The sequence below is a fragment of the Lactuca serriola genome, chromosome 3 (assembly GCF_051521515.1).
Source record: "Lactuca serriola cultivar US96UC23 chromosome 3, Lser_US96UC23_V15, whole genome shotgun sequence".
Lineage (NCBI taxonomy): Eukaryota > Viridiplantae > Streptophyta > Magnoliopsida > Asterales > Asteraceae > Lactuca > Lactuca serriola.
This window is the reverse complement of record NC_136410.1, coordinates 43,211,724-43,224,096: the sequence shown is the minus strand read 5'-3', so window position 1 is coordinate 43,224,096 and position 12,373 is coordinate 43,211,724. Positions and strand designations below refer to the sequence as shown.

At 36.2% G+C, this 12,373-nt stretch overlaps 1 protein-coding gene across 2 annotated transcripts; it reads left to right on the top strand.

Moving 5' to 3' along the window:
* The first annotated feature begins 6,832 nt into the window (after positions 1-6,832).
* On the top strand, positions 6,833-10,484 carry LOC145092066 (uncharacterized). 2 transcript variants are annotated; one of them, XM_079029956.1, is made up of 14 exons: positions 6,835-7,140; positions 7,748-7,821; positions 7,957-8,031; positions 8,117-8,195; positions 8,313-8,377; positions 8,471-8,572; positions 8,665-8,754; positions 8,850-8,924; positions 9,011-9,043; positions 9,134-9,214; positions 9,309-9,356; positions 9,723-9,785; positions 9,869-9,913; positions 10,002-10,484. In XM_079029956.1, the coding sequence occupies exons 1-14, from the start codon at positions 7,098-7,100 to the stop codon at positions 10,146-10,148; spliced, it is 1,020 nt and encodes a 339-aa protein (XP_078886082.1). In that variant the 5' UTR covers positions 6,835-7,097; the 3' UTR covers positions 10,149-10,484. The 2 variants fall into 2 exon arrangements, with proteins under 2 accessions (XP_078886083.1, XP_078886082.1); XM_079029957.1 differs by lacking the exon at positions 9,723-9,785 and having other exon boundaries at positions 6,833-7,140.
* Positions 10,485-12,373: the final 1,889 nt, after the last annotated feature.

Genomic DNA, 12,373 nt, shown 5'->3' with positions numbered 1-12,373 from the left:
AGCCTAGTGGTTAAACCGGGGCGAGACTGGGGTCTCCGTCTCCATTGGGAGGGTCAGCGAGGCGCGCGGAGAATATGCGCACCAGACGCCAGAGTTTAGAGCTGAGTCGATCTTCGATTGGATTGTATTTTTATGAGGAAAAGGGAATTTCGTGACTTGCGTGTCACTGGGTCGTGATAGTAGTCACGGGGAGGAAGTTAGTGAGATATTTTGGATCATGTTATGTGTGACCTTTGGAGTTCAGCTGTGGGGCCAAAAGCTGACTTGGTGCTCAGTATCGAAGATGAATATGAGAAATGAGCTAGAGTTTACCATGGTGATGTCTGTGGACACTTCAGAGAGAGCGAGCGACTCAGACGCTCGAGGATATGTTTCGGGCATGTGTATTAGATTTTGGGGGGAAATTGTGGCCCGTATTTGCCCTTGGCAGAGTTTTCCTACAACAACAGCCATCATTAGTGCATCAGTATGCCACCCTTTGAGCTGTTGTGGGGAAGGGGGTATTGGACCCCATTTGCTGGGGAGAGGTAAAGCAACGTGTGATGGGAAGTACAGAGATCGTGCTTCAGACGTCAGAGCAGATACAGCAGGTCAGGCAGAGGTTGTTGACCGCTCAGAGTCGCCAGAAGAGTTATGTGGACAGGCGCCGGTCCGAGCTCGAATTTCTGGTCGATGACTTTGTACTCCTGAAGGTCTCTCCTTGGAAAGGAGTGACCCGATTCAGGAAGAGGGGCAAGTTGGGGCCCCGATATATCGGTCCTTTTCGGGTGATTGCGAGGGTAGGCAGGGTAGCCTACCGGTTGGAGCTACCTGCAGAGCTAGGTCAGATCCATGCCACCTTCCGTGTGTCGCAGCTGCGAAAGTGTATAGCCGAGGAGTCGGCAGTAGTGCCATTAAAGGATATTCAGGTGGATGTGGGCCTGAACTGTGTTGAGAGACCGATGGCTATTCGGGATCGAAAGATCAAGGTTCTGAGGAACAAAGAGGTGCCTTTGGTGCAGGTCCAGTGGCAACACCGGTAGGGGTCAGAGCGTCCTTGGGAGCTGGAGCGCGAGATGCGTGAGCAGCATCCAGAATTGTTTCCAGAGTGAGACTTCGAGGGCGAAGTCTGATTCTAGTGGGGGAGAATTGTAACATCCGGATATCCAGGTATTGGAATTTGAGTATTTTTATATTGGGGAAATGAGGAGACTCGGCGAGTTGACGCCTCAACTCGTCGAGTAGGATCGCGTTTTGGGGACCAGTTTAATGAAGGGACTCGACGAGTCGGGTATTTGGACTCGCCGAGTCGGCGCTGTCAAGGAAAACCCTAATTGTCCGGGTTTGGGACCTATTTAAAGGCCCTTATGGCCTTCAGTGGCGGCCACCTACACCCTTGAGAGACTCCTATCGAACCAGAGAGCTGAGAGAGTGAAGAAGAGCCATTTTGGAGCATTCTTGAGGTGGTTGTGCAATGGAGTAGTCATTTCCAGCAAAGGGAGGTCAAAGGGGGTGTCGATTCAGAGCTTCTGAGCTTGCATCTTCACCATAGAGGTATCAAATCGTTCTCCCTTTTCTGTTTTGGGTAAGATTGGTGATTTTAGGGTTTTCTAGCTTCTTTTATGGCTTGATTTGTGGAGTATAGTGTCCCATTGAGTGTGAAGCCATAGATCTGGACCCAAAGAGGTCCAGAGAGTCCCTTCCATCCTGCTTTATGCATTCTATTTGGAGTTTTGAGCTAGGGTTGTTATGTAATGAAGGGTTTCACCCAAATGAGCTTGTAGAACCTTGCATGAGTGCCCAAGGTTCGACCTTTTCATGGTTATTGGCTTTGAGGGAGTTAGATCTATGGTTTGGTGAAGCAGATCTGACCTCAGAAGGTCAGATGATGGTTTTCATGGGAGCAACTCGCCGAGTCCATAGGCAGACTCGACGAGTCGAGTCGGGGTTGCCCCGCGTTTCGTTGCCGAGTAACTCGATGAGTAGAGAGGGAACTCGTCGTGTCTAAAGAGGTTTTAAAAGAATTTAGAGAACCCGCATGGACTCGCCGAGTCACTCTTGTGTACTCGCCGAGTCTGGTCAGTGTTGACCGTTGACTTGAGTTGTCTTATGTTGACTTTGGGAGTTTTGGTCAACAGAGGTAATAGAGGTCAGGGAGGGTTAAAATGGTCTTTTACCCATTACCTGACTAGAGAGGGAAAGAGTAATCTCCGGTTAATTAGAGTTGGGACTTCGAGTATTAATTAGAGATATTTGCCTTATGTGTTAGGCGGTGGCGAGCCCGAGGTTCGCATGTGCAGATAATTGCTTTCTGATTGCCAGGTGAGTCTTCTCACTATACTTTACCTTGAGTAGGTAACCAGAGTTACGTGACAGAGTATTTGTATGTTGTGTATGTTATGTGTTGTGTTGCATTATTTCTATGTGATTTATGTTGTGCATGTTTACAGAGTTAGAACCGAAAGGTTCCCAGAGTTAGAACCAGAAGGTTCACAGAGTTAAAACCGGAAGGTTCACAGAGTAGGGTCCACGGACCCACAGAGTTATAACCTCGAGTGGCTAATATGTGTTATGTGTGGTATTTTGGGGAACTCACTAAGCTTCATGCTTACAGTGTTTTGTGTTATGTGTTTCAGGTTTCTCTCAGGATCACGGGACGGCACCGGCTCGATTGTACACACCAGAGAAAGAGTCATGTTTTGAGGATCCTGACTTATTATGCAAGTGAAAATGGAGTTATGTGTTGTAATTCGATTATGAACGAGATTTTAAGCAAAGTGTTTTTAAGAATTAAACGATTTTTTTTAAATGAAAAATTGTTTTGAAATTTTCGGTGTTACATATCAAGCAAACAAGCCTAGGCTCTGATACCACTATTGGGTTTTGAGCATTCTAACACTCCTAAGGTGTACATGCAACACTAGTAACCTTGGATCTATGTTTTACTATGATACATGCAAATTTTGATTTTCCAAGGTTTTTAACTTATCTAGCATACCATGGGGAACTTTTAAACATAAATGCTAGAAGAAGAACATACCTTTTGTAGTTTGGATTCCTTGAGAACCTTGTGAGCCTAGCACCTCAAGTGTGATGCCTCAAATGTCTCACACAACACTACAACTTTTGGAATAGACTTGAGAGAAGTTCACTTAACCTTTAAAATCAGCTAGCCCTCTCACTTGTACAAGTAGTAGTACCGATTTTGCTTCTATGGGGTTCTTTGTATAGTTGGGACACAATTAGGGTTACACCATATAAACCCTAATTGTCATGGCTTTTCATATTCCATGATCCATGGGTTTGTAACCTCCATGGATTATCCATGGAGCACCTTATGGGTTTTAGCCCAATCCATACAAACCATTGATCATTAGCCCACTCACTTGTACAAGTAATAGTACCGATTTTGCTTCTATGGGGTTCTTTGTATAGTTGTGACACAATTAGGGTTACACCATGTAAACCCTAATTGTCATGGCTTTTCATATTCCATGATCCATGGGTTTCTAACCTCCATGGATTATCCATGGAGCACCTTATGGGTTTTAGCCCAATCCATACAAACCATTGATCATTAGCCCACTATCTAAGAATATATTATTTACACAATCAACCCCATATATTTAATTAGTCTCTTTTTGATCACTTAATTAATTTCAAATTAATTCTTTGATCAATACTAATTAAATAGTATTATTAATATATTAGAACTTATAATATATTAATAATCCTTAAGTGTCTTTTCTCTCATTTAGTCTATCCAAGTGTTGCAATGCCATACAACCCAAATGGACCATGCCAACCGGGTCAAGTACATCCCAGAAATAGTTATGAACTTAGATACCTAATCCAACACTTATACCTCAAATAGCTTGCAAAGTTGATGAGATTCTGGATCTTTAAGCTCCAAGTCCAGTAAACCTTCATCACCAAGCTTCACCTCTTTCAAAGGATCCAAAAACACCTCAAAATCACAACAAAGGCTCATAACACTCAAATGAGGACTTGGGTTTCTTTCTTAGGGTATTGAGAGATGGAGGCTAGTTATAAGAAACCCCAAAGGCAACTTAAGGTGTTTAAATAGGGCACAACCTACTTTTTAGGGTTTGTCCTTACCAAGCGTATGTAGGCGCCTCCGTGACCAACTCGATAGCTAGTACGCCCAACGTACTCTGCTAGGGACCAACTTTTCAAAGATTTTTCTATAATAAGGGCTTAAAGGGAAAACTTGGAAATGTAGTGTCACACATATACTTTCCATCCAACAATGAATTTTACTTCTATGCATGGCTACTTGCTCGCAAACAATGCTAATCTATTCCTATACTTATCAGCACCCTTCTTTGACTATGATATCTTCCTAAGATAGACTTACTATATCTTTCTTTTCTTTCTTTGGGTATACCAGCGCTCTTACTATTTCTACCTTTTTTCTGTCCCCATTTCTATCTTCATCTTTTTCTATCTCTCTTTCGGTCCCCATTCTCTAAGGTGATGTTTGTTTTTTTTAAGCCAAAATGTCTGCAGTCTGCGGACCACATCTGCAAGCCTCTACGACAAAAGAGATGGACCAAATATCTGCAGTCTGGAATAAGAAGACTGTTTGTTTTTAACGTCTGCAGCTGTTGAAATAAATTGATTTTTTCAAACTTAATTTCATATCATAAACATTAAAAATGTATTTTCAGCAAAAAAAAAAAAAAGAAAGAAAGAAAGAAAAAAGCTATATGGTGGCCCATGTTTTGTTTTTTGTTTAAGTTAAAATGGGGTCTGAAGACCTTTGAAGACAGTGGTCCATGTCTGCGCCAGGAAAACCTCGCGCATATGTTTTTTGATCTGTGCACTTCCAAAAAAACAAATACTATGTGAGAGCATATGTCTGCACGTTGTCTGCGCGGCGCAGACAAAAGTGGTTAAACAAATCTTCACAAAAAAACCCCCTAAGTCACTACCGACTCTTCTTCTTTGGGACACATACTTTATTTGGTGTCCATCTACAATGACACATCATTTCTATTACATATATATGTTCTGGCAAATCATGACGAATGAAGTGTCATTATGCAAACGATAGCGATGTTTGAATGCATCATTGTACAAATAATCATTGATAAAGTAGTCACATACAAGACGTTCGTTTGCAACTTCACGATCCCTATTTACATATCTTCTACTTCTTAGGGGGCATTCGAACATTCGCCTACAATGAACATCGTACTAGTCACTTGAAGAAAAAACGTTCACAAAATCTTCGTCCTCATCTGAAGATGATGATGAATAATTTTTCATATAAATTCAATTGTGTTTGTGTAAAAGAGTGTAGATAATAATGAGTAAAAAGGGTGTGGATTTTGTGAAATGGTATATGATAAGATTTAAAAAAAAAATTACATTTTAAACGGTCAAATTGACCATTAGGGTGTGTTTTTCTCTCAGTTCGTTCGTCAAGTAGCATAGCCAGAACCACGATCCATCACTTTGACATGCTTAACACCATGTAGGGGTGAGCATGGTGCGGTTCGATGATGTTTTGGCCAAAACCGAACCAAAAACCACAAGTTCGATTTGTGAAGTTTAGAAACTGTGTGGTTTGATTTTTTGCGATTTTTTTCCGCTTTGTTTTATTTTTTGCTTTTTTTTTATAATTTTATTTTATACAAAAATGATCGTTGGAAAGCAACTTTTCCTTATAATTTGAAAATAATTTGACATTAAAGATCAATGAAAAAAGATTTTACCAATATCAAACGTATGTAACTGATTAATTGGTTTGGGTTTAATTATTTATATATGGTGTGTTCAGCAAAACTAGCTGGTAGCGGGTAGCTTGTAGCTTGTAGTGTTTTGTTAAACGCTACATAAAGTAACATTTGGATTTGGAGCGTTTTGATTAAACTAAACGCTAGAAGCTTATAGCGTCAAACGAGACTTTTTGTTTTAAACGGAAGGTTTTGTCAAACGCTAGAAGCCAGTAGCTCTCAAACGCTCCGTGCCGAACACACTCATAAACAACAAAGTTTTATTTCTTAACTGTATATAATACACATCACATATACACAACAAGTTTTCAAATCACACACAAACACACACACACACACGGTGGTGTTTGTTTTTTTTTTTGTTTTTTGTTTTTTGTTTTTTTTTTTTTTTTGTGGTTTTTGCAAGACTAGAAACAGCATCATCAATTTTCATTTCGGTTTTAGTTTTTTAGTTTCGATTTATATGGTTTTTTCGGTTCGCAGTTTGGTTTTATTCACCCCGCCATGGAAGGGGTGGTGTTCACATACATGACACGTTCCATTACCATGTCATCTTCAAACAACCTTATTGACTTATTAGTTTTTAAAAAGCCAATAAACTCAAAAAAGTGTTTGAAAAACAAAATAAATGTTTTTGAAAATAACTTTATACTACCCTAAAAAATGAGTTTTTAGTGTCTATTCGTGTCAACACAATTTCTAAATTTGTGTTCGTGTCATACACGTGTGAACCATAAATTTACATGTTTAAATAGGTATAAGACAGAAATTAAATCTATGTGAGATGCGACATATATAAACAAGAACTAAATGCATATTTTCCTTGATTAAAAAATGGTTAGACAATATGTGTATCCTACCAATATATATGTTTTACAATTTTTTTTCGGGTACATTCATGTAGGACAAACCCCAAGAATTTTTTAAACTTTTTTTCAAAAGCCCGATTCATCTAGCCCGGCCGCCTGGGTACACCTTAAGCATCAAAGTGGGCTTCTGTGTTGGGCCTGCATTTGGTTATTGATGAATGGTAAATTGGTAACGATATCGGTATGATGGGAAATAGAGGGTTTCTATAATAAAAGAAAAAAAGAAAAATTGAAGAAAAGGAATAGAGTCACTGCAATGGTCCGAGCAGTTGGGGCATCAATACAATCTTGCGAGGCCATCATGAACTAGGGTTTGTTTTCATAACTTAACAGCTGCGAACCACGATTTCGACAAATTATCTAGAAGAACGAACAAGAAATCAGACTCAACTCTTCTTGTTCTGCAAGCTCTCCTAATTTATTCACCCTCGGCGAAAATAAATGCTCACCATCTTCGTATAATACCTTGTACTTGATCGATCCGACCATGGCACTTCCTCTGGGGAAGCTGACGTTAATCATTGGAGCAGGTATTATTTCACGATTGTTATGTTAACCTTTTCTTCTTAATCTAATCACCCCGGCTTAGTTTTTTGGTCAACAATATTCAAGAACGTTACTAGTACTTAACTGGTGATGATTAATTACAATTTTTTTTTTGTTTTTGCGAGTGATTCACTGAACGAAACCTTTGTGTGGGAAAGGAAAACTATACAATCGCGTTGTTTTTAATTTCTTTTCATTGGTACTAGGGTTTGAGCTTGGCTTAGGTTTTAAATCGAATTGGCAGGCGAATGTGATGATGATTAGCGTGAGTGTAGTGGAGTAGTTTAATAACAGAATCAGTTCTTGTAACAGTATAAGAGGTGAAGTGAGAGTTGCCAAAAAAATAAACTAAAATGAAACCCTTGTTAGGATGCAAAGTGGCAGTGTCTTTTCTTGGGCATAATCATCTAGTCATAGGATGACTAGGAGCTTCCAGTGTAGCCTTTGGCATATCGTTAGCTCTTCAATTGTGATTATTTCAAGAACATCAGAATAGCAAATAGGGGGAGAAGATGAGAGTATCTTTCATAATTTCTATGAAAAAACATAAAGGGAAATGGGCTAATCAACTGCATGATTGTATATTTGTAGGCCTTGTTGGGTCAGTTCTTGCTAAAGAAGGACGCTTGCCAAGCGTATATGATGTTTTCTCTGGTGCCTCAAAGGTCAGTATTATTAGCCCCTTTGCTAGCTAATTAATGTTCTATGTTAAAGATCATGTATTTTTTTTTATAAAACATCATTCTTTCTAGTTTCTATTATTTTGTCATTTAAGGTTTAGCGATTGTCTCTCTTACTAGGTACTTAAAATGATTGGAAACGATGATAAACCTACATCAACTCCAAAAAGACACAGTGACTCGTTAATGGCACAGGTTTGAATGTCTATTTTAAACAATTATGATATGTTAACTTTCTTAAAATAATTGATTGTTGTTTTATATTTTTTGCTTTATACAGGTGAACAGCCTAAGGCAGGAGCTACAACTCCTGGCATCAAATAGACCTGTTACCATTGTGACCACCAATGGTTCATCAGGTTATTGATTTTTTATTTATTTGAAGTGCATTCTCTGGTTTAATATGAAATGATTCATGTTGAAATTGGTTTCTTTTGTAACTCCCTAATATTTGATATATTATTTTTCTCATGAAGGTGCTAACAAATATGGTGTCATTATCATTGTTGTTGTCGTTGGATACGGATATGTTTGGTGGAAGGTAAATATAAGCTCATATATTAATATTTTTACTTTTTTACATCTAACTTGTACATACTTTTTCTTCAACTAACAAATATGGTATCATTAACAGGGTTGGAAGCTTCCTGATATGATGTTTGCTACAAAACGAAGCTTATCTGATGCCACAAGTGCTGTAGCTAAACAGCTTGACACTGTCTACTCATCACTTGCAGTAAGTCATTTAAAACTCTTTTATTATAAACAAGTTTTAGTTATATATATATATTTTTATTATTAATTTGAGTTGTTTATTATGTTGTTTAGGCTACCAAGAGACATTTATCTACAAGGATTGATCGTGTGGATAGCAGTTTAGATGAGGTTGCAGAACTTACAGCTGCTACAAAAGAGGAGGTACGACAAGATAAAGGTTGGCTAGTTTCTTTGTGTTTTGTATGTAAAATATTATGTTGATTTATGGAATATTTTGTTTAAAAAAAAACCTGTAGGTTTCTTTAATACGTGGGGATACAAAAGTGATTGCTCTAGATGTTCAATCTGTACATAATGCTGTTTACACCCTGGTGTGATTCTTTTCCATTTATCTTTTTGAGTTTCAATATGCTGTTTTTCTGAGTTGGATATGTGGTCTAATAAATTCTTGTTACAGGAGAGTAAGCTTAGTAGGATTGAATTGAAACAGGTACTGAATGTTGTAGATTAAAGCTAATATAAAGTTAGGTCAATTGGTCAAAGTTATTAATTTGACTTGATTAAAATGTTTTGTTGATAGGACGACACAAACCTAGGAGTGGCTAAGTTGCTTCGTACTGCATTAACAATGGAAAAACAGGCTTCTGTGGAACGCATTCAGGTACAATTAAAATATTTCAATTTTAATTTTTCTAAAAACAACTAGAAAATACAAGAAATAGCAAATAGTTTTGAATTGTTGTTGTCTTTTGTAGGGAAACCCATCAAGTTCATCAAGGCCAGCTCTTGAATTACCTCAGAGGGTAAACTTCTAATCTTACATAAATACAATGATTTGCTAAATACAAGAAATAGCAACGTACTTTTGTTTATTAGTTTATTAAACCATCCTATTTTAATTTGTTTCCATTACAGCATTGTATGTTCAATTTATTTGTTATTATTAAGTAAGGCATTAATTATACTTTTGAAGAATTTAGTTAAATTATACAAGTGAAAGCTGTATTGTGTATTTGGATGACATTGCTATAATTAGGCACAGATTTTTCAAGGTACAATGATTTAATAGGAAGAAATGAATGTAAAACCGAATTTTTAAAAATAAATAGGATAGAATAGTATAATAAACAAATCATTAGACTGTGTAACTCTTGTGTTTGTGTTGTTAGACTCTATCTTTGCCACCTGTTCAAATAGAAGAGCTACAACCATCACCCCCTGTATCTCCCAAAGTAGGCCTTTCTGTCCATTTTGTTATTCGACTCGACCAACTTTTTTTTTTTTTTTTTTTTTAATTGAAGTCATCATCTTTCAGGCAAAGCGACCTTTGGAAACGGCTGTTTCTGCCTCTGGTTTGAAGGTAATTTGTGATACACGAAAAAAGTATTTTATTTATTTGTAAATTTATTGAGTGTGTTTTGGGAATGAATGAATATATGATGATGCAGGTTTTCCAAGAGAAGGCAGTAGAGAGTCCAACGCAGGGGCTGAACATAAACATTACAGAAGATGGGAGTACAAGCTCTCGGGTTTTTGGGCGCACATTTTCGGGTATAAGTTCGGTGTTCTCGAGAGCACGTCCTCCATCCAAATAGGCACGTACATGAAATGAAAAAACATGATAATATTTTCCAAAATGGACAACATTATATTATAAATATAAATATTTTTGTACCTCATAGAAAACAGAAACAAGCCTCTGAGGAATGGATGCAAGCATCCTCAGGTAGAGCCAGAGCTTAGTTTATTTAGTCTTTGGGCATGCTCAAAACCGAAGCTGGTAATTATGTAACAATTATCAGATTATCATTGAATCCAATCTTTAGTCATCGTATATTGGATTTTTCATTTTCAAGATCTTTCAGTAATCAACTTTATAATAGATGTTTTGTCACATGGGTTCAAAAATAATGAGAATATAACATTTTTAATTTGGTATACGAAATTGTTATTATTATTATTATTTCGTTGACAATGTTTTAGTTATTTTGTTGTTGATGTTTCAACTATATATAATAACTTATTCATACAAATGGCTCCCCATAGTTCGTAGGGGTGCACCAAAACGTTAAAGCAAGAGGGAACATGGAATATTGACATAACTTTGTTTTACTAGCTGTCTTCACATTTTGAGTATTCTCATTTTGTTAACAGATCTCGTTAAAAAATATTGACGTAACTCGTTGACTTAATTATGTATCAGTTTTAATATTAATAATATTTTGCAAGTGTTTCCACTAATACATCCACAACTACTTTATGTATTTTGGAAAATATATCTCGAATTATTTGCAAATAATATTTACTAGTTGACTTATTAACATAAATGTCATGATTTATAAGTTAACAAATAAATAATTATTGAAATGTATAATACTCAAATATTAATAAACATCAATGACTGATCATATAAAAATTTATTATTTTGTTTTATAACAATAAATTAGTTAAAAAGTATGAATAGAAAATATATTAAGAAAGTTTTAATATATAAATTTATTTATACATAAAACTTATATAATTGTTATGATAATTACACTAAACAGCTATATATAAGAAAAAAAATGATTTATTTTCATAAGAAATTAAGAATAATCAACTTTGTTGCAAGCCTTTGTAAACTTGAAATATCAGTGGTAATCTAACGATTTTATAATTGTTCTTTGTGTGTTAGGAGGTTTTAATAGATAATAAATGGCAAAACTTAATACATCAAGCGAAGGATTTGAACTGTTGTATTTTCCTTAGATATAAACCTTGTTGGGTTATTACATTTGATGTCATCAAAGATTGGTTGATGTTAATAGCAGATTATATTTCCAATATCTTAACTTGAATTATGTTACATACATAAGTGACAAGAGTGATATCAATGGTACCTCAAATATTGTACATATGCGTCTTCTAATGGTTCCCCTGTACATAGATATAATACAAGGAATCGACTAAGTTGTTGATGGAAACCTGATCTAATGGAAGGGAGTCAGGTAGAAATATATCATCAAACCGATCAAGTGGAAGAGGGTTTGGTGGACATATATCACTTGTAGGATGCAACAATCAAGAAGACACTTTAATCTCTCATAGATTGTTTGGATATGTTTTATATGAAATATCAATAGAACCTGTTCAATATATTTTTCCAAAGAATTATAAGTATGTTGATAACGATGATATTGCTATATGTGGGGATACTAGAAAGCCATTAGAATTTTATTTGGGGACATCTGAACTTGAAATGGGTAATTTTTAGGATGTTTTGTAAGATGATTAAGACGATGCTTATGGAATAAAATTAGAGAAATTAAATATCCTTCTGATTTTTGTTCCTATTATCCTCCTATCTATTTTAGATGGTGACAAGTGTCATTAAATTTAATTTAAATTTGATTGAAATGTTAAATTTGTATGTTTGTCATCATCTTAAATAGATAGGAAGAAAACTAAAAACAAAAGATAGGAATATATTTAATTTCTCATAAAATTATCTTTTTAGGGTATGCCTCACGTTCCACTATACAAACGAAAGTTAACGACAAATACCAAAAACATACTAAGATTAAAAAGCAAAGAAGACCAACAACTAGATCTTGGATTGAAATGTGCTCAAGAGGGTTTTCAGCAGAGAACATATAGATCTACACAAGATAGGTTAGAGGCAGAATGAATTGCCGAAAAGTGTAAATATTGTATTAGGGCTAACCCAAATTTGTGGAATAACACACTAACATAATTTCACCGTAATCAATGTCAAACGAACAAAATGATTTTGGTACATTTACTGAAATAGGTTGTGTTTGATAGGGCTAAGGGGTCGTTT